This window comes from Oncorhynchus masou, chromosome 18, assembly GCF_036934945.1.
Source record: "Oncorhynchus masou masou isolate Uvic2021 chromosome 18, UVic_Omas_1.1, whole genome shotgun sequence".
NCBI classification, from domain to species: Eukaryota; Metazoa; Chordata; class Actinopteri; order Salmoniformes; family Salmonidae; genus Oncorhynchus; species Oncorhynchus masou.
Genome location: NC_088229.1, coordinates 21969309 through 21991538, shown reverse-complemented (window position 1 = coordinate 21991538; position 22230 = coordinate 21969309). Strand labels below are relative to the sequence as shown.

The 22230-nt window shown below is 44.6% G+C and overlaps 1 protein-coding gene across 4 annotated transcripts; it reads right to left on the bottom strand.

Moving 5' to 3' along the window:
* Nucleotides 1-229: 229 nt before the first annotated feature.
* LOC135504217 (lysine-specific demethylase 5C-like) lies at nt 230-21929 on the bottom strand. Of its 4 annotated transcripts, none has more exons than XM_064922575.1 (28): nt 21237-21929; nt 19486-19633; nt 19164-19241; nt 18883-19005; nt 18533-18703; nt 18189-18320; nt 12964-13023; nt 11784-11907; nt 11370-11647; nt 10941-11099; nt 9813-9932; nt 9537-9695; nt 9151-9332; nt 8783-8945; nt 8554-8673; nt 8240-8434; nt 7794-7975; nt 7566-7690; nt 7282-7429; nt 7085-7169; nt 6577-6950; nt 6272-6410; nt 5843-6022; nt 5482-5601; nt 3304-4153; nt 2941-3140; nt 1550-1738; nt 230-1391 (listed from the first exon to the last, which is right to left on the bottom strand). In XM_064922575.1, the coding sequence occupies exons 1-28, from the start codon at nt 21239-21241 to the stop codon at nt 1383-1385; spliced, it is 4818 nt and encodes a 1605-aa protein (XP_064778647.1). In that variant the 5' UTR covers nt 21242-21929; the 3' UTR covers nt 230-1382. The 4 variants fall into 4 exon arrangements, with proteins under 4 accessions (XP_064778647.1, XP_064778645.1, XP_064778646.1 ...); XM_064922573.1 differs by having other exon boundaries at nt 18189-18323; nt 21237-21928; XM_064922574.1 differs by having other exon boundaries at nt 11370-11644; nt 18189-18323; nt 21237-21928.
* Between the last annotated feature and the right edge of the window lie 301 nt (nt 21930-22230).

Below are 22230 nucleotides of genomic sequence, written 5' to 3'. Positions count from 1 at the left end.
TATCCTTTGAATTGTTTGCATTGTTTCTGTCACACTGCAATACAGTAACACGCTCAAAATGATCTCAAGGGAGTTGCAAGGAGCTCAGGACCACCACGACTACCCCGGTGGTTTAACTTGACATTCATGCAACACAAAGGGTGTACTGATCCATTCAGCAGCAGAAATATTTTTCAATATGCTGTCAAATAATTGAATAGAAAGGACAAGAGGGACAGGAGTCAAAATATTCCTAAAACAATTCTAAACCTTTATTTTCTAACAAGAGTGAAAAACAAAAAAAGGTAAACATTGAAATGAAAAGTTTATACACAAACTCGACCACTGCGTGTCTGCAATATCAATAATAATAATAATAATTATTCGAACCCAGAGGAGACAAAGTAAATTGTGATAGAAGTGAAGTGTTACTTTAGTTTGGAAGGAGAGGGAAGAAAGTTGAGGAACAGACTGAAAAACAGGACAGAGAATCAAATAATTAGTCTGAGGGGCAAAATCATAGAATGAAAACAAATGAAATAGTTAGTGGTGACAGAGAGAATGTGAGAGAGGTGAGAGGTACAGATACCTATTTTGGGAAAGTAGCACCAAAAACATGAATGCCTGTTTTTCACACTTCCCAAAATATCCAAAATGGGCTTTATTGAAAATGCAAAGTCCCCTCCAACAGCCCAGCCTTAAACAAGAACCAATACAAAACAAATACAAGCATTACCACGGTGACCATTATCACCTAGGATACAATGTCATTCACAACCTTCCAACGAACTGAACTTCAGCTTTAAGTTAGCTTCATGCCCAAAATCCCAAGAAAAATGGATCATGAAATAATTCATTCCTACTTCAGTAAGTGGGTAAACAACTGGACCTCCTTGTCTGTCTGTGTTTGACAGGCTTGTGTCAAACTAGCAATTAATATAGCTGAGAACACATAGCATATTGACTGACTGAGTAACAGACTGACCTCAGAGAACTGGATCCCTAATTAAGACCAAGATAACTGCTCTCCTATGACAATGCCAGCCAGCTTACACCCCAAAACACTTTCACAGGGAGGATGGAGGGAGGGGGTGTAAAGTACAGGGCAGAAGAGAGGAATGTGCTGGTATGTTCAAGGGGGATGGAGAATGAGACAGGAGTGTAGAATCTAGATGTAGGATCTCAGAAAGAGAATCAGTGTTAGTGTTTGAATGTGATAGGCGCGGGAGCTGTATAGAGGGGGGGGGGGTAGGCAGGGGAGCTGTATAGAGGGGGAGTAGGCAGGGGAGCAGCCTGCATTTCTTTCCACAGTTTGACAATGTCTTTCCGCCCAGAATCTGTCCATTCTATCCCTCTCCAAACATTTGACCACTCTTTACTCCAGAGCTGCATCCATAACCATATCACAAGATCTGAGTGAGAAAGAGAAAGCGAGAGAAGCATGAGTTAAACTGGTTAACCTTTTTTAAAACATGTATTATAACGAATGTATATATTTCATGAACAAAATTGAGGTGGGTCTAACAGAATATAAACAAAAATGAGAAAACAAAGCGAGGAGGTCAGTTACCTCAGGGTGTGTCTGGATGGGTATGTGAGGGGGTGTGTGGTTGAGGGGACAGGTCTTCTTGCACTCCGAGGCGTCCAGGGACCGGGGTGTTCCCTCCACCCCTGTGACGCCCCTCTGGCTCTTCCTCTTCCTCTTGGAGTCTTTAGCCCGCCCCCCACGGCCTGCTCCCTTCTGCTCCTGGAGCTCAATCTAAGGACAGGGGTCAGGACAAAAACATGATCCACTACATAACCAAAAGTATGTGGATACCTGTTCGTCAAACATCTCAGTCCAAAACCATGAGCATTAATATAGAGTTAAGTCCCCCCTTTGCTGCTATAACAGCCTCCACTCTTCTGGGAAGGCACTAGATGTTGGAACATTGCTGCCGGGACTTGCTTCCATTTAGCCACAAGAGTTGGGCAATTAGGCCTGGCTCACAGTTGGCGTTCCAATTCATCCCAAAAGGTGTTTGATGGGGTTGAGGTCAGGGCTCTGTGCAGGCCAGTCAAGTTCTTCCACACCAATTTTGACAAACCATTTCTGTATGGACATTGCTTTGTGCATGGGGGCATTGTCATGCTGAAACAGGAAAGAGACTTCCCCAAACTGTTGCCACGAAGTTGGAAGCACAGAATAGTCTATAATGTCATTTGTACGCTGTATCATTAAGCTTTTCCTTCCCGTCGCCCGAAATATGAAAAACCGCCCCACACCATTATTCCTCCTCCAAACTTTACAGTTGGCACTACGCATTGGGGCAGGTAGCATCCGCCAAATCCAGTCGGACTGCCAGATGGTGAAGCATGATTCATCACTCCAGGGAACACGTCTCCACTGCTCCAGAGTCCAATGGTGGTGAGCTTTACACCACTCAAGTCGACGCTTGGCATTGAGCATGGTGATCTTAGGCTTGTGTGCAGCTGCTCGGCCACAGAAACCCATTTCATGAAGCTCCCAACGAACAGTTCTTGTGGTGACGTTGCTTCCAGAGGCAGTTTGGAACTGTGTTGCAATCTAGGACAGACGATTTGTGTGCAATACGCGCTTTCGCGATCCCGTTCTGTATACTTGTGTGACCTACCACTTCGCGGCTGAGCCGTTGTTGCTCCTAGACGTTACCACTTCACAATAACAGCTCTTACAGTTGACCGGGGCAGAAATTTGACGAACTGACTTGTTGGAAAGGTGGCATCCTATGACGGTGCCACATTGAAAGCCACTGAGCTCTTCGGAAAAGGCCATTCCGCTAATTTGAAGGGGTGTCCACACCAACAAGTATCTTCCCACACTTCAGTGTTTTAAAGTAATTGAGCGACTAACTATTACTAAATTGTACATTTCAACACCACCATGGGAGTTAAGCTAATACAACATACACAGCTAAAGTTAGAGGTTTCCTGGTCTCTCACCAGTATGAGTGTTCTGAGTGTGTGTCTGTGTGGCTCTAAAGCAGCCTGCAGGACTCTGTGAATGGTGCTGGTCTGGTCCAGAGACACCTCCAGCAGGTCTCCCTCTAGCTGTAACTCCTCTAGCTGGGTCCTGGTGGTCAGGGACAGCTCTATCACCGGGCCTTTTAGTGATGGGACCAGCGGCAGCAAAGAGCCCACACCTGGGTGGAGGTACGAAGGGATAAAGTCAGATAGATGGTGCACGTGTGTGTGTACACACACAGGGGTACAGTCAGATACATGGTATGCGTCTACAATAAAGGGGTACATTCAGACAGGGAAAAAGTTAAATCATGGATTGGAGTTCAAATGTTGTCTACTAACCTGTAACATTGTGGTGAGACTTTACTTTTTTGCTTACGCCGTTTTCACATCCAGCCTGCATGCCGCCATTCATCTCTTTCTTTAGGGTCTTCTTGGGAGAGTTCTCCTCTGTGAGGTCTATCACTCCATCTCCTTCTCCTCCCTCTGAATCTGATAGCACTATCACCGACTCACAGTTCCCCTTCTTCCCGTCCTCCTCCTCCTCCCTGTGAGGCTGGTTCTGTTTAAGCTCCTGCAGCTTCTCTAGTGCCCCCTGTATCTCTGGGCTGTCCAGTGCCTCCTTGGCACGCCCCTGCCAGGTGATGGCCCTCTCTGTGAGACACTGCAGAGCCTCTCCCTCTGGCAGACGGACGGGCAGCCTCTGGAGCGCCACCAGCAGGGCCAGGATGGTCTCCAGACGCGGGCGCCGCGAGCGCTGGCACCGCGGGCACAGGAAGCGTGAGTCCCAGTCCCACCAGCAGAGGGGGTTGGTGGGGGGCCCTGAGGAGGAGGGCAGGAGGGAGGGGAACGGGACACACCCACCATGGAACCAGTCTTTACACAGGTGGCAGCGCAGCAGAGGGGGGCGTGGCGCCCGGCCACACACACACACTGACTGAGGAGGAGTGCTGCTGCCTGTCGTTGTGTGGTTACTGTCCCCGTTCTCCTTTCCACAGTTCTCAGAGTGGAGGTCTGTGTCTAGCTCCATGGGGTCCTCCCCCCACCTCCCACCTCCATTTTCCTTGTCCTCCCGCTCTGTCTTGATCTCTTTCTCAGCCTTCTTCTCCACACCTGGTTTAGACAGGTTGACCTTCTGGAGCCTCAGCAGAGCCTCTTTCTCCTGGTGCTCTCCCTCTTTAAACGCCATCACCTAGAGGGACAGACACGGATTATGCACTGCCCTGTACTTTTAAGTAATTGTCTCATGTCTTGTCTAGTTGTCATCTCTGCCTTTTGTTTGTATTAGTCTGAGGCCCCGTTGTAACCCTAATAGAAACGGTTGACAAATCAAGTTGTTTGAATTTGGTTATGACATACCAACACCTGCAATGTTCCCTCAAAATTGTGAAAATTGTGTGCAACTTCCAAGCTTTTACAGTAAACACTGAGGTTTTATCCACTTTAAGTTAGTTTCAGAGTGGTTGAGTAGGCCACTATGGCTGATGGATCATAATGTAGGCCTGCCAGTGGACTACCATCAAAAACAATGGAGAATATGCATAGCATAACATTTTAACATGGAAATAGCTGTTCTATCATTCAGCCTACGATAGCAAACAATGTGTGGTGTTCAATGTAGGCCTACATTCCATGAGACTTGGAAAAAAACATGCAGGGCTTGACAGTAACCTGTTTATCCACTTCTCCTTTGCTTAAGGATGTGACTGAAAATGTATTGCTTGATGCAAGACGTTACAAAATAAACTGCATTAATATTCCCATACCATTATTACAGAGAACAAGACACATTTTACTACCCTCTGCCTAATGGCTAAATACAACACTTCCCCCTTGAAGCCAAAAAAAGCTCTTTACCGGACTGGCATTGCAAAGATAGAAATCTACACGTGTTGTGTTCCTGTAGGAAGCAATCATTCCCCTATTGCTGACTACAAATCTATAACTGAGCTAATAACACACTAACTAGCAAAGGATATGAACAAATGTGCACATGCAGCTCTCGCTTTGATCTCAAAACAAGCACATCTACTCACGACCGCTCATCATGTAAACACAGTCCATTTGGCTCAGATCCATATATAGCAAGGGTCTAGTTGCATATAGTCCTACTGCAGCTCTGATTAGTTATGCCAAACAGGTCTGGAGGGTTGAATCGTGCCTGTCAATGCAATAAAATCCTACTCTCATGGGTTCTGCCTTACTAAGTTTGACATACTAAGCCTTGCATAGTTTGTTTTGTTTCGATATGTTGTATTGAAAGTGGCTAATGTTGATTCGATCACAATTCCCAGAGTAAAAAGAAACGTTGATAGTGTTAACTAAGGAGAAAAACTCTAGAAAGTTGAGTGGAGTTCAATCTCGTGCTTCTTTGCGCAGGCTAATATTACTTCTGCGCGGCAGTCCCAGGATGCTGCGCGCCCGTGTGCAGCTTAGAGGGAACATTGGGACACTGGTAAATAACACACTAGAACTTGACAGCCATAATGTCTGGCTAGGCCAGACTCTATACAGACTCACAATGGCTCCAGGGTCTCTCAGGTCCTGAGCAGAGAGGCCCAGAGTGTTGGTATCTGGGTCACCTAATGGATCCGTCTCTTCTCCCCTCTCCTTACGTTTCTCCACACACGGACACAACACCTGCAGCAAGAAAATGATGTGATGATGCTGTTAGTAAGACCCACACATTCACAGACAAATTAAAATAAGGGCTAACACTAACAATATTCACATGCACCCAATTCACAGTCAGTCTCTCACTCTTTCTGGTGTTCCCTGAAGTGTTAGTGATTGATATGTGCGGCAAATACCAATCTTTTAACCACTGTAGATAAAGAACTAAAAAGGCTCACAAACGCACTCCACCCCTGGCCTCTCTGACCTGTAGCAGGCTGTGCTGGCTGCTCTTCTTCAGGAAGGTCTTGGAGGCCTTGTCTCTCCAGGAGTGGGCGCTGGCTACCTGCAGCTCCAGCTGCCTCAGCTCCTCCATCCTGACAGGGAGGTCTCTCCCTATCGCCACCAAGCCCTCCAGGTCATCCAGACACGGGTAGTGCTCCCCATTCTACAGTACACACACGGGAGAGGAAGAGAAGGGGAGGTTAATGGAGGACAAGCCAGGGTTACATTCAGCAGGGCACAACATTGTGGAACATTCACATGTATTATGTTGAACAAACATGCCTCTGACATTTACAATAAATAATTCACATCCGCTGTATTTATGCATTTTCTATCTGCAACATTACACAACGTTTGCCTATTGAACGTGGTTATAAGTTTATAATAGACAGCAGGAGTTGGTTCTACTTGCCTGGATCTCCTCCAGGTCAGTGACCCAGGCCTTGGCTCGGCTCAGACAGCCCTGGAGAGACAGGATGTTGGGCAGCTTGACTGGGATGAGCTGGGCCTCGTTTACTATGGCATCCAGGGTGGACAGAGGGTGCTTCTGCCTGCAATCACACCAGGAGAGAGGGGACATTAGGAAGAGCAGACAACCTGAGAACTTGTGTGTAAGTGAGAGATGAGAGAGAGAGAAAGAAAGAGTGACCGATTGAGTGGGACAGTGAGGAGAAAGAGAGAGAAAGAGAGATTCAGTATGAGTCATGTGTCCCTCACCGTTGCTCCAGGCAGATCTGGGCCTTCTCCTCCCATCGTTCTGCTATAGTCAGGAGCTCCTGAAGCTCTGCCATGGCTGTTTCCACCGAGACGCTCTGGGGAACATTGCAGCCCACCTCCATCAAGTTCCTGAGGACCGCCAGGGTCATCTCACCGCCCTCGGGCCCCAGGGTCTGCCGCACCTCTCCCAGCCAGCGGCCCTGCTCCTGCAGCCCCTTAAGGAGCTCACACTCTGGGGCATCGACCGGCAGGCCAGCCCCCTTCTCCAACAGGGCCTGGAGTTGTTCTGGGGGAGCGGAGTCTTGCCGCCAGTCCCGGTCGCTCACTAGAGCCCGGGACTGAGTCTGGAACTCTTCTATTGTACGCAGTACTGCCTGAGAGAGAGGGAATTAAAAAAGGAATGAAAGGAAGTAGGGGAGGAAGAGCGGTGTGGACATTAATAACGTTCCAGCTACAGCAGGTTTACTGGTTTCCTCTGGGGGCTCAGATCAAGCTGGTGGATACTGACCTGTACGTCCTCCAGCTGGCTCATCACGCAGGGCAGGTTCTCCATCTTCTCCACTAGAGCCTTCAGCTCTGCCAGAGTCATCCTCCTACAAACACATACACAATAGTGTGTGCTACTGTGGGTATGTCATTGAGCAGTCCAATGCAGTTGTGGGTATGGCAGTGTTCGATATGATTTAGGTCATGTGAGTGTGTTACCTGGTCTGTGTCTTGTTGAGAAGTTCAGTGCTTGTCTGCTGACAGTTATGTGTGTCAGTGAGGACAGTGTTGAGTCTCTGGAGCAGCTCGTTGTCAGGGAACTTATTCTCTGCTGCCTCTGCCTTCAGGACCTCCAGGTCTGTGATGCCTGGAGTTAAAACACAGTCCGTGTCATTACACACCTTTTGGAACAGTTGTTATTCTCACCCATCTAACTTACACAATTCTAGAATAGTGTGTTCTACCTTCCCATCTTATGGGTTGTGTCTATGGCATTTCCCCACCTATCTTGTTGCCCTCTTCCTGCTCCAGAGCCTCTTTCACTCTGTTGGCCCAGGAATCAAACACCTCGGCTCGCACTTTGAGCCGATGTAACATGGCAAACAGCTCATCCAGAGTGTACCTGTACCTGGTAGGGAGGAGGAAGAGACAGGTGAGGCGCTAGTGGTAAAAAATAAAAAAAAACACGGAGAGAAAGAGAGACTCACACAGAGACAGTGGGTCAGTAGTACCTGAGGTAGAGCTTGTCTGTGGGGCAGCTACAGAGGTCCTGTGTGTGGTAGAGACAGACGAGGCGTTCAGGGCAGTTGGAACAGGCCAGGGCAGACAGGAAGCAGGTCGTCTTGCAATTATCACACTGCCTCTCGTCATCAGGCAGCAGCTCGAACGCCTCCCTCTCTGCCTCTGTGATACCCTGAAAGACCACGACACACAGGGCTTTAGGAAACCACGACACATGCAAGAGCAACACTGTATACCTTGATGACAGTCTGTATTATGCAAGATACCACAACAAACACCAACATATCTAAGAAACCAAACAGACAACATTACGCAAGAAACCACAACAATCAAATTGCTCCCACAAACCAGTCATTTTACTTACTGCTGAAGTCAGTGACCAAACCACAGATAGTCCTGTCTTTCACACGCTCAACTTCTAGATTAATAGTCTCACCCTCTCCAGCAGGCCCTTGCGTAGCTTCCTTTCCTCCTGGACGATGATGAACATCTCTCTATGCGTGGCAGCGGCCAGGTTGAGGTCCAGCTTCTCAGGGCAGGCGGCCATCTTACAGGTCAGCTCCTCGTGAGAGAAAACACAGTACCGCCGCAGACGACGGTAGTGCTCGATACAGGAGCGCCCTGCAGGCAGCTGGCAGAGGGAAGGGAGAGAAACAGACAGAGGGAAACAGAGGGAGAAAGAGAAAACCAAGGGGAAATTAAGAATTTTGAAAAGACTACATAAAAACACCCATTGGAATAGAGGCATACCCAGTCTGCAGTGCAGAAGTTAACGGCTTCAGCAAAATTATATCCCTGATTGAAGCCGCTGTGGTAAGCCCTGGGGAACGTGATGACAAACTCGCCAGCACACTGGTTGGTGCGTACAACCTGTCAATCAAATGGAAAGGAGGTTATCAGCACGGACATTTCTCACAGTATTATCGATCATCACTAGAATATGAAGATGTGTGTGATATGTACATGTGTCATTACTCACTGGGACCCCGTGAGACATGAGGATGTTGGGGTTCATAATAGTAACCAGCTGGTGGAGGAGGTCAGGCTGGGACTCAAACAGCTCTGGGGTTAGCTTCTTCATCACCTCTTCTAAACGTTCTGCTGCTACAGAGGGAACCCCGTACCACGTCTTAGGCTCACCCCTGCAGGAGGGGGCAGAGAAGGGAACAGCTTTAGTCACACTAACAATATCTATCAGTCAGTACATCTAGAATGCTGTATAAAGACAGTGGACCTAAAAGGACAATCAACGCAACCATCTACAGATGAACTGCCTATTCATTTCTCATGTCTCCTGTACGGTTTGTAACATGTCCTGTAGTGTGTGGTAGTTAGTGTCCTATTTACCAGTGCAGGTAGTTGATGGAGTAGCTCCAGTGGTCTTCGATGTGCCAGCAGAAGGCTGAGAATACCATGCCCACGTACAGCCAGGGCACCTTCATACCAGAGATATCGGCGTTGATGTGGCACAGCACCGACTGCTCCAGCACCGGCATCACATTCAGGTTCCAGCCGCTGCGGGCATAATCCTGCAGACAGAGGAACATGTACAGGTAATGGTTTAGAGGAACTGTATATAGTGTTACATGAAGTAATAGTAAATAACTTTGTAAATCCCTCAATTAGGGGAAACAGAACCATGTAGAGAAACTGGCATATGAAGACCTACAGGAGTGAAATGAGCAGTTGAATTAAGGAGAGACAGAAAGGAAGACTGTTTAGTAGCTAGTTACCGCTTCCTCTTGTGAGAGGTTCTTCTTGCCATTGTTCATGGGGAATCCACTGCCAAACTCTTTAGAGTGGATGTCGGCGCCATACTCCACTGTCACATCCTCCTCTATGCTACTAACCAAGCGCCAGAACTCTTTCTCCACCAGCTCTGTAGGAACCATCTTCACACACAAAGGTTGTTAGTAACAAGATAAAAACTCAACCGATGTTCAGAATGAATAACAGTTTGTCCACATCAGAGTAAAGCATCTCTTTTAGGTTTGTACAGGGCTACGTACATGGACAGGCATATTGAAGTAGTCTGCTTTGTATGTGTCTGCCATCTCCCCAAAACTCTGCAGGGTGTATTCTCTGGTAGCCTGCTCAAAACCAAAGGCCTCCGCTGGTCTTTTACACTCCTACAGGGAAGTAGAGGAGAGGCAGACATGAGGGCATTGAAGAGATGATTGGACAGAGGCAAAGAGAATAATTACAGATGAATATAATGCTAAGTTGATTCCCAGTGATTTTCCTAACTGGTTTACTTAAGTGATAATGCCCTCGAAGCCGGTGTTTGAAGGATATATTGGCACGTGTCAATATATCCTCCAAAACACCAGCTTCAAGGGCATTATGACTTTTAGAAAAAGGGTTACCAACATATTAAAATAATGATTGACATGTTTTTCATTAAAAACATTATTTTGATTCATTTAATTAATACTATTTCATCATTCCACGAGATATAGACCCACCTGTTGTATAAACGTCAAGCCTGTGTTTTATTTTGTGTTACAATTTTATAAATCACTATTTGTTCATTCGACAAAGTGGGATTGTGTCTTAAATTAATTATGTGACGAATTGCAGTGAAAATTATTTCTTGCTCAATTGTCAATAGAATAACCATGGTAAATGTAGGTACATTTACAGTCAAGCAATGTCATGTCGTGTGGTCCTAAAATCAATAGTCTTCATTTGTGCGCTAGTTACCGGTGCTTAGCAACCAATTAACAAATAAAAATAATCTTATCCATATGTTCATATAACCTAACCTGCCCAGTCTTCACTTTATCAGCAAACTTGTCTAAACAGCATGCACAAAAAAACAGATTGGACAAGTTCGCTATTTAATCGCAACAGTTTGAGACAAAACTATCAGTAGAGTGGAAAACGCAAGTACATAAAATATATGCACATCACACACAGCCTTTTATTTACAACAAAGTCAGCCTGAAAGAAACACCTCTGGTGGGGATATGTTTGTATGCAGATTTTATAATAATTCACATAAAAATCTGTCGCAAATTGGATGGAAACCTAGCAACTAACTCCCCAGGTTAAAATAGACTGGCTGGCTGCACCCACATAGAATGATGTTTGTTTGACACAACAGGATGCTGTGGTTCTCCGTGACTCTCTCTCACCTCAGCCACACATTTGGGGCAGCGCCAGTTGCCCTTGGGGGCTTCAGTGAGGGGGGGCAGTAGACAGAAGGTGTGGTAGTTGTCGTCACAACCGTCACATAGCAGGAGCTTCTCATCCTCGTCGCCACGGCCACACATCCGACACACAAACGAATCCACCTTAGCAGAAAACAGAACAGATTAGTGAAATGGAATTTAAGTTCTCCATTTAAATTGACAGTAAAAAGCATGAATTGGCATACACCCAGTTGTTGGAAAGTTGCTAACTAACGGAATAGTACATTTAAAATGTTTTATCCATTAAATTATTGGGCGCATATACAGTGAGTATACCAAACATTAACAACACCTTCCTAATATTGCAGGATTAGTCTTAATCCGTCTCTGGGCAACCGGCCCATAAAGGTGAATTGAAACTAGGCCACTTACAAACTGGGGGTTGCTGAGGTTACGTCTCAACCTCATGGTCATCTTGGTGCAGGGCCCATCACTGTTAGGGTTGTCTTGGTCCTTTTCATCATGTCTGTCTCCACCATCATCATCATCATCTTCCTCTTTCTTCACTTTATTCTTGACCGTGACATCAGAAGGAGGCGGTGGAGTGGGGGTGACTGTGCTGGACTCTCCCTCTTTGACCTCTCCTGGTTCATCCTTGTCCTGGACCGCAGCAACTGCATCACGGACAGTCACAGTCTGAGGCAGCTCTTCTGGAAGGAGACCAGCAGTAACCTTACCCAGCATTCAACACAGACTGACTTGATAAGAGACTGCATCTGAAATTGCACCGTATTCTACTTTATCCAGACACACCCAGTGGTGAGGGAGGGGGTTGAGTTGTGTTACCTTTCTTGGGGATGCTCTTATTCCTGGGAACCAGTCCTAGCCCCATCATCTTAGGCCCTGCCCCGTAGATTTGTAGTTTCTTCAGCTCAGGGTTCTTCTCTATGTCCTCCTCTGTGGGGTCAGGCTAGGGGACAGAGGTTGAAGGTCAGTAAGGAGATGTGGAGGTAGCAACTCCAATACACTTTCAACTATACTGAGAGGGAATGGAGAAGCAGAAGGGACAAGGAATCGAGAGAGAGTGAGAGGAGGGAGAATATCAGCAACTGACGTACTAGAGGAGAGGACTGGCTAAGAGAGTAGAAACACTACCAGTACATCTGTGACAATTGAGTTATTAAACAAAGGTAAAGACACACCACTATTATAGCAAAAGCAACAAAACACGCACCTACACACACTTAGCAACAAAGGAAACTAATTTGGGGAACCAACATACAAGTTTTAACTGAGCTAAACAGTGGTGACATTTTTATATAAAAACACCAACAAAGCGGTAGTGAGGTGTCCTCGGCCTCAGATCCTAAATCTGTAAAATTGTGTTTCTAACTTCTGAAGGGGCAATGCTTGAGGACATGAATGTAAAAGGCTTCTTTTGCATATTCCAAATATTTGACTTACTCCCAAATTAAACTGTCTAACAGGGTTTTTGCCAAACACATCCTACCGGTTTTTAACTGAGTGGTGCACTCTAATAGAACACATGCAGTCACAATAGCACTGCAGCAGACCGGGGTATGAAAGCGTTAACAGTCAACAGCAACGCAATGATGCACAGAGACCTAGCAGTAAAGCCACCCAAGAAAAGTACAAATGAGAGCAAGAGATTGAGAGAGAGAGATCGAGAGATTGAGAGAAAGATCAACACTGATTTCACAAACAAGGACAGGTGAGACCGCTTAATGCTGATGCATTTACACAGGCTGTTTCCAGGAACAAACAGTGAGTGGGTGTGTGAGTGGAATAAGGGCTAAACACAGATAAAGCTTGATGCCAGGCTGATGAATGGTGAGGTTTGTCAATAGTTATAAAACGAGAGCAAAGGGCGCCTGGCACAAAATGAAGGTCGAGAGACAGAGGGGTTTGTTTCTAAAGAAACAGAGCCAGCTAGAGAGACGGGGCGAGAAGAGAGCCAGGAAGGAGCGAGAGCGGGCAGGCGCATTGCACTCAAGAGAGACAGTACCGATGCAGAGATGTGTTGAGAGCCAGTAGTGAGAGGGTGGGAGGCAGAATCCTCTGGACCCTGCATGGGGAGACAACAGCAACAATGGACTGAGACAGGAGGAGGAAAAAGAGGAGCTGAGAAAAATTAAAAATAAAGTAATTGAAGGGAACAGGGCTGAGTGGAAAAAAAGGCATATGGAGAGAGATGGATATAACATCAAATATATAGGCCTAGGTGTGGGACAACAATGTGCTAGCCAAATATAATTGTGCTTGTACTTATAACATCACAAGCACTTTTTGATCTGTATATACAGTGGGGCAAAAAAGTATTTAGTCAGCAACCAATTGTGCAAGTTCTCCCACTTAAAAAGATGAAGTGTACCTATGATGAAAATTACAGGCCTCTCAACAACGACAGACAAAATGAGAGAGAAAAAAAAAAAATCTTGAAAACCACATTGTAGGATTTTTAATGAATTTATTTGCAAATTATGGTGGAAAATAAGTATTTGATCACCTACAAACAAGCAAGATTTCTGGCTCTCACAGACCTGTAACTTCTTTAAGAGGCTCCTCTGTCCTCCACTCGTTACCTGTATTAATGGCACCCGTTTGAACTTGTTATCAGTATTAAAGACACCTGTCCAGAACCTCAAACAGTCACACTCCAAACTCCACTATGGCCAAGACCAAAAGACCTGTCAAAGGACACCAGAAACAAAATTGTAGACCTGCACCAGGCTGGGAAGACTGAATCTGCAATAGGTAAGCAGCTTGGTTTTAAGAAATCAACTGTGGGAGCAATTATTGGGAAATGGAAGACATACAAGACCACTGATAATCTCCCTCGATCTGGGGCTCCACACAAGATCTCCCCCCGTGGGGTCAAAATGATCACAAGAACAGTGAGAAAAAATCCCAGAATCACACGGGGGGACCTAATGAATGACCTGCAGAGAGCTGGGACCAAAGTAACAAAGCCTACCATCAGTAACACACTACGCCGCCAGGGACTCAAATCCTGCAGTGCCAGACGTGTACCCCTGCTTAAGCCAGTACATGTCCAGGCCCGTCTGAAGTTTGCTGGAGAGCATTTGGATGATCCAGAAGAAGATTGGGAGAATGTCATATGGTCAGATGAAACCAAAATAGAACTTCTTGGTAAAAACTCAACTCGTCATGTTTGGAGGACAAAGAATGCCGAGTTGCATCCAAAGAACACCAAACCTACTGTGAAGCATGGGGGTGGAAACATCATGCTTTGGGACTGTTTTTCTGCAAAGGGACCAGGACGACTGATCCGTGTAAAGGAAAGAATGAATGGGGCCATGTATCGTGAGATTGAGTGAAAACCTCCTTCCATCAGCAAAGGCATTGAAGATGAAACGTGGCTGGGTCTTTCAGCATGACAATGATCCCAAACACAGCGCCCTGGCAACGAAGGAGTGGCTTCGTAAGAAGCATTTCAAGGTCCTGGAGTGGCCTAGCCAGTCTCCAGATCTCAACCCCATATAAAATCTTTGGAGGGAGTTGAAAGTCCGTGTTGTCCAGCAACAGCCCCAAAACAACACTGCTCGAGGAGATCTGCATGGAGGAATGGGCCAAAAGACCAGTAACAGTGTGTGAAAACCTTGTGAAGACTTACAGAAAACATTTGACCTCCGTCATTGCCAACAAAGGGTATATAACAAAGTATTGAGATAAACTTTTGTTTTTGACCAAATACTTATTTTTCCACCATAATTTGCTAATAAATTCATTTTAAAAAAATCATACAATGTGATTTTCTGGATTTTTTCCCTCATTTTGTCTGTCATAGTTGAAGTGTACCTATGATGAAAATTTCAGGCCTCTCATCTTTTTAAGTGGGAGAACTTGCACAATTGGTGGCTGACTAAACACATTTTTGCCCCACTGTAACTGAGCACTCAGAACGCACAGCACACAGAGTTCAATAATTAGAGCAGCAAATGAAAACAAGTACAGGATGCATACAGGTAGCTACAATGTTCAATGGTAGGTGTGATGAAATTAACAAACCGAGACAGGAGAAAGAGAGACGGGTATAGAGCAGACCTATCCCACTATTAAATTAGTAAAATGTTCCTGTTTTGACATCTGGCTAGAAATTAATGAGGAAATTATCTCAGAGAAAAAATGTCCTCATGTGTGCTACCCTTATAGAATCCCCATGCTTTAACAATGACAGCTTCTCCAACCCAGGCTTAAGGACATGTACTAGTCTGTGGCAACCTAAATGACTAGAACTGGACAAGAACCTGACACCCTCAGCACACAAGGGAGACAAACACCCACCTGGCGGTGACAGCATTCCCTCCTCCATATGCCCCCTAGACACAACTACGACAACATAACCAACAAAAACGGGTCATAACTTCTGCAGCGTTGTCGAACACCATAGTAGTCCCCTTGTCAATGGTAGGCTTCGAGGTGACTAGTATGGTAGGTACACCTATAGCTCATCTCTTGGCAGTAGTACTGTAGACTACTTTATCACTGACCTCAACCCAAACTCTCTCCGAGTGTTTAATCAGTCCAGAGACACCCCTATCAGATCACAGCAAAATCACACTACTTGAACAGAGCTATGCTCAAATCATGAGGTATCAGAGCCAAAGGAACTGAATAATGTTAAGAGATGGAAAAAAACTATTAGACAACACATTCTAGACAATTTCCAGGACAAAAGGCTTCACTGTAATAGTTATGGAGTGGAAGAGCTTTGACACAGATTAAATTAATTTGTATTAATGACTAATTTGGCCTATTGAAATTTAATATGGAGTTGGTCCCCCCTTTGCTGCTATAACAGCCTCTACTCTTCTGGGAAGGATTTCCACTAGATGGAACATTGCAGTAGGGGCTTCCATTCAGCCTGAAGAGCATTAGAGAGGTCTGGCACTAATGTTGGGTGATTAGGCCTGGTTCGCAGTCGGTGTTCCAATTCATCCCAAAGTGTTCGATGGGGTTGAGGTCATGGCTCTATGCATGCCAGTCAAGTTCTTCAACACCAATCTCAACAAATTGTTTCTGTACGGACCTTGCTTTGTGCACACATCACATTGTCATGCTGAAACAGGAAAGAGACTTCCCCAAACTGTTGCCACAAAGTTGGAAGCACAGAATCGTCTAGAATGTCATTGTACGCGTTATCGTTAAGATTTCCCTTCGCCTAGCCCGAACCATGAAAAAAAACAGCCCCAGACCATTATTTCTCCCACACCAAACTTTTCGGTTGGCACTATGCTTTGGGGCAGGTAGTGTTCTTTTGGCATCCGCCAAACCCAGATTCGTTCGTCGAACTACCAGATGGTGAAGCGTGATTCATCCCTACAGAGAACGCGTTTCCGCTGCCCTCCAGAACACCTACACCACCCGATGTTACAGGAAGGCCATAAAGGTCATCAAGGACAACACCCACCCGAGCCACTGCCTGTTCACCCCGCTATCATCCAGAAGGCGAGGTCAGTACAGGTGCATCAAAGCTGGGATCGAGAGACTGAAAAACAGCTTCTATCTCAAGGCCATCAGACTTTTAAACAGCAACCACTAACATTGAGTGGCTGCTGCCAACACACTGACTCAACTCCAGCCACTTTAATAATGGGAATTGATGGGAAATGATGTAAAATATATCACTAGCCACTTTAAACAATGCTACCTAATATAATGTTTACATACCCTACATTATTCATCTCATATGTATACGTATATACTGTACTCTATATCATCTACTGCATCCTTATGTAATACATGTATCACTAGCCACTTTAACTATGCCACTTTGTTTACATACTCATCTCATATGTATATACTGTACTCGATACCATCTACTGTATCTTGCCTATGCTGCTCTGCACCATCACTCATTCATATTTTTATGTACATATTCTTTATCCCCTTACACTGTGTATAAGAAATTAGTTTAGGAATTGTTAGTTAGATTACTTGTTGGTTATTACTGCATTGTCGGAACTAGAAGCACAAGCATTTCGCTACACTCGCATTAACATCTGCTAACCATGTGTATGTGACAAATAAAATTTGATTTGAAGTATCTGCAAAATGAAAAGTGAGGTGTTTATTGCCAAAAGAAGAGACATGTATAATTATACAAATACAACAATACATTTATTGGGCCTTATTCTATGGATTTCACATGATTGGGAATACAGATATGCATCCGTTGGTCACAGAGAACTTCAAAAATGGGCAACAGGACCTCGTGATAAAACGCAATTGTATTCGCTGTCCATAGCTTATGCCTGTCCAATCCATAACCCCTCCAAGGGGCACTTTGTTCAAAACGCTCACCCACAACGCCATACACAGGGTCTGCGGTCGTGAGACCAGTTGGATGTACTGCGAAATTCTCTAAAAACTAAGTTGGAGACTGCTTATGGTAGAGAACTGAAAATTAAATTCTGGAAAAAGCTCTGGTGGGCATTCATGCAGTCAGAATGCCACTGCATAATCCCTCAAAACTTGAGACACCTGTGGCATTGTGTTGTGTGACAAAACTGCACATTTTAGTGGCCTTTTATTGTCCCCAGCACAAGGTGCACCTGTGTGATGACCATGCTGTTTAATCAGCTTCTTGATATGCCACACCTGTCCGGTGGACAGATTATCTTGGCAAAGGAGAAATGCTCACTAACAGAGGTAAATAAATGTGCGCACAATTTGAGAGAAATAAGCCTTTTGTGCATATGGAAAATGTCTGGGATATTTTATAAGAGCTCATTAAACATGGGACCAACACTTACATGTTGCGTTTATATTTTTGTTTCGTGTACATGACTATATGGGCGTATGATACAAGTACCAAGTATTAACAAAATCCATCACTGATAGTCTACATAGATAATAACATCTACGAATGCAACATGATTTGTGTTAATGGCAGGTGTTGTTCTCCCCAAGGTATTACACTGACAGCTCTGTAATAACCAGAGTAGAGTACTATTTTTTCTTCACTTCCTGTTCTCAGAAGGCAGCACATCACCCAATGAATAGATTTGGCTATTTATAGATTATGGGTGTTGATTATTCAGTGGTGGAATGTGAGTGCTTACATGAATGATCAACACGATCATGGCAATGGGTAAAAAACTTCTGTTAAGATCTGTGAAAAAGGTTTTTAAATAGCACACACACAAAGGGTGACAGTGTTAAAAGGGAATATATTAAGTCATTGTGGACTGTGTGCCCATAACTCACATCTGGCTGGAGGCGATTGGCTCGGCGTCCGTAGCTGCTCATCTTGGAAGGCTGGACAGACTGGCGTAGGGGGATGGAGTGGGGCTTGTACTCTCTATCCACCTCTTCCCCATCATATAGCTTTGGCTTAGTCTGCTACACAGACAAATCCTGGGGTTAAACCCTGTTCTACTTCATGACTATGGATGGACACCATTTATTAACAGCAGAACTATCTTAACAAATAATGAATGCAAGTCATGTAGGTTAATGCATGTCAAATTCTATTTGATAGATCACAAGTTGATAGATCGCCTGTGTAAGCGCAAAAGAGCAGGAGCAAAGTGGGTGAGTGTAGCATTTACCGGCAGGCTGGCCCCAGCATGAAACACCTCAAAGGGGTAGACAATCCTCTCGTAGTGTGAGCGCAGGAGGGAGCCAATGTTCCTGCCAGTTGGGTAACCAAGCTTCTGGGCCACACGAGCCCAACGCCGCTCCTTACTGACTATATCAAACCCTCCCTCCTCTATCACAACCTACAGCACAAAATAATACAGTAAGTGTACAGTCAGCTCAGTTTTACTGGCTTAATAAGTACAGTTGAAGAGTCTTAGCAATAGTAAGATCTATCACAATTTTGAAAAGAATCTGTCTGACGTAAGACACGCAACAGGGGGTTTATTGAGAAATGACATGAGTCAGTCAGCTCCAGCACCTTGGACAGGCTGAAAAGGTCCAAGATACGCCTCTCGATGTTTGGGATCTTGAGGGAGGATCCCTGGATCTCCCAGAACTTGGCAATCCGGTCCAAGTAGTTCAGCTTGACTCGGGTCTCCGCCTGAGGAGAGGGGGGTCAGGAGTTAATATGATTAGATGGAATAAAAATTAAAAAAACTGGAATCTTTGAGTCAACCAGAACAAGTGACTTCTAGAACAGTTATTCAATATCAAGACTCAACCATTCAGTGATACAACATAGGATGGAGAGAGACAAACCTCTAGCTCATTGAGTCTCTGTATACGGGGTGTGAAGCGGAAACTATCCACCTCCACAGCAAAGGGTGGCTGCCAGTCCTGTAGGGGAAAGGGAACTCTTTGATCAATGTCTGTTTGATGTAAACACTTGTCATTCTGTTTCCTGCAATCTCAAGCCTTTGCTCAGCTTGTAAGAGAGAAATAAGACATTACTTTTGTTGTGTGCTGGACACAAATAACAGTGAGACTACATCAGATTGGTTACGGTTGGCAGAAAACAGCCGCATTCAACTCTACAGGTTTCAATGGGTTAAATGATAGATGTGTATCAGTAAACACTTACAGCAGGAGGACGAATCTTGCAGATTCCAGACTTCTCTGCAATTGGACGGATCTTGGCAATATAGCCCAGGGGATCCTGAAACTCCTCCCATGATGGCTCGAACACTGGGCACTCAGGAGGCGGCACAAAGTCTTCCCCCTCCATCGCCCTGGCAAAAGGTAAGGCCAAGAATCAGCATGTCAAGTCACCATACAGTGAAGCAACTTATTTTGCAACTGTCTTAAGTGCTAATCAGAGTCCAAAGAGTGTACGCGACCGCAAAGCAGTGTTCTAGAAAATTGGATGGTTGTTTTTCAGACTTTTAGAATTCTCTGCGTGGTTCAAGCAATTTCCCCAGCTGTCACCACATTCAAATGAATAGAGGACGCGTACGCAGAGAGGTGTTTGTTGGGAAGGTGTGCAGTTGGGCTATGCGTCTCCCACAGACGGTTGTCTCAGAGCTTTGTAGCTGTGTCACAATGTGCCGCCAGACTCCCTGCGTCTGTGGGCTTTGAATTACGCTTTATCACATCACCCAAATCTAAGATTGTTTATGTAATATTTGTAAACATTAATAATATCTATCATAAAAATATATTTTTGTAACTTCCAATCCTATCAATAGGGGACAAGAAACATGTTGAGACAAGTTCAAAATTAGGCTAAGGGTCAAACAATCACATGGTATTTTTCCCTTGGGATTACCAGTTATTAAAAAGTTCATAAGTACAGTTCCATAAATCTAATTGTATACATTAACAGCGCTTCAGAGTATGTTTTTCATCAGCTCAAACAAAGAGAAAAGGGGCCCAAGGGAGACAACCAACATTTTTGAATGGCCATTGTTTCACAAATCTTACATGATCCTTCTACTTGTGGATAACATTTTGAATAAAATCCTGTTCTGATATTTGGAATAAGTAAACAGAGCATCATATAATCTAGTTAAACTGCATTTAGACATGCAATACAATTATTTTTTACACTAATTGGTCTTTTGACCAATCACAACAGATATTTTTCACATAACTTTTTCAGAGCTGATCTGATTGGTCAAAAGACCAATTCGTGAGAAAAAGACCAGAATTGGGCTGCCTGTCTAAAACCCAGCCTATGGTCAAAAACCCAAGCCTGTTGTTAACCCAAGACGGGGGAGGAGTTCTATGTAACTGGTCACCCCTCCCCCTACCTTACAGTCACAACAAATAAAGCACTTCTTACATTGTCATGGATATGTCTCATAAGATGCATCAAGAGGTCAAATTGGTGTTCGGCCATCAATAGAAAATAACACACTAACAAATTAAATTCCTTCTGTCTGGGATGTGTTTTGTTTACTACAATTGATTTCACAAGAACTGAGGTATGTTATCTGAGAAGGCCTCCTACATTTCCTGTCAATAGAAAATAATGATAAAGACATTTGAGGAAGCTTAGTACTCAAATGTAGGGACAGATTCTCAAATTGTAAAGTCCCTAATCTCAACATACAGACATCACAGGAGTTAAGGCTAAATTACTAAAATGGAAGGCCTGATTGCACCCATCCACTTAACAATACCAAATATGGGAGCAATCCATCCAAGTTAGGTAACAAATACATGTTGTCATTGTCAAACACCACAAAATATGGGCCATTTGGCACATATAGGTCCTTGGTGGCAAGCTAGGAAAATCCCAAGGAGTTTGTGATTTTTAGCAGCTTAACTAGTTAGCTAACTTACTTGATAAGATGTATATCTAACGTTATTAGACTAACTATATAGACTTACATCATATTAGATAGCTGGTACTTGGACAGCAACTCTTCCTTACACGTTCAGCGTGGTCAAAGACGAAATAATGGATTCAAACTGCCACCAATAATGGGCCGTTTAGGTGTCTTGAAAGCTCACGGGGTCTATTGTTCAGCACTGGGTCACGATTAGGGTGGCTGAAGCGAACGGTCGTTATGGCCTCCACTTTCCAGCCCCCTCCCAGGCAGCACCTCCGGTCTCAGATATCACTGCAAATTGGCGTGGAAGTTTAACTTGACATATTGGTTACTTCTGTTTTGGACGTGTCCCAAGCCAGATGTGAATTGATTAATTTTATATCAAAATATTCCGGACAATCCCGTATACTTCCTTCTCCTGAGACTATCCTCCTTACTTTGTTGTTGTTTAGCTAGCTGTCGTTGGTTAGCTAACGTTAGCAAGCTAGGTCCAGTTAGCTCACGTAAAGTTGGCCGTTTTCAGCCTCGCTTCCCCCTTAGACCCACTTCTATTGATGTAGAAGTGTAAAGATTATCCACTTCAAAGACTCGTTTGCTCGTACAACGAGTGACTGTAAGAATTACGTCCCCATCAAATCAATTTGTGACCAATTTCGCTATCCCCCGTTCATCCTGTCCGTGTTAGACGCCATCTTAGTTTCATCATTGCCTAAGCACAACCTTAAATCTCTCAACTACTGACTACGACAGATTAGTTATTTGAGCGGAAGAGAGGGTATGAATTAATCCCTCCACATTCGCTCGTTTATAGAAAGTAGTTCATAGACACATTTTCTCTTATCTTGACCTATTTCACGAATTATGATGCCCATTCACTGAATTGTAGCACCAATATACGCATGGCTACATACAGTTAGTATATAGTTTAAAATATGTGCCAATATTCAATGAATAAGAATGGCAGCAGACGGTACTGCACATTAATTCAGATGTGGAGGATGGCAGAGTTGCATGATGCATGCACGCAGGTACGTGACACGGAGTAATATACC

Excerpts from the sequence above, each read along its gene's own strand:
- LOC135504217 (XM_064922573.1), bottom strand. Across the intron at positions 19,006-19,163 it reads AGAGACTCAATGAGCTAGAG|GCGGAGACCCGAGTCAAGCT; the intron begins GTTTGTCTCTCT and ends CCCTCTCCTCAG. Across the intron at positions 3,141-3,303 it reads GTCTCACCACAATGTTACAG|GTGTGGGCTCTTTGCTGCCG; the intron begins GTTAGTAGACAA and ends ACCTCCACCCAG.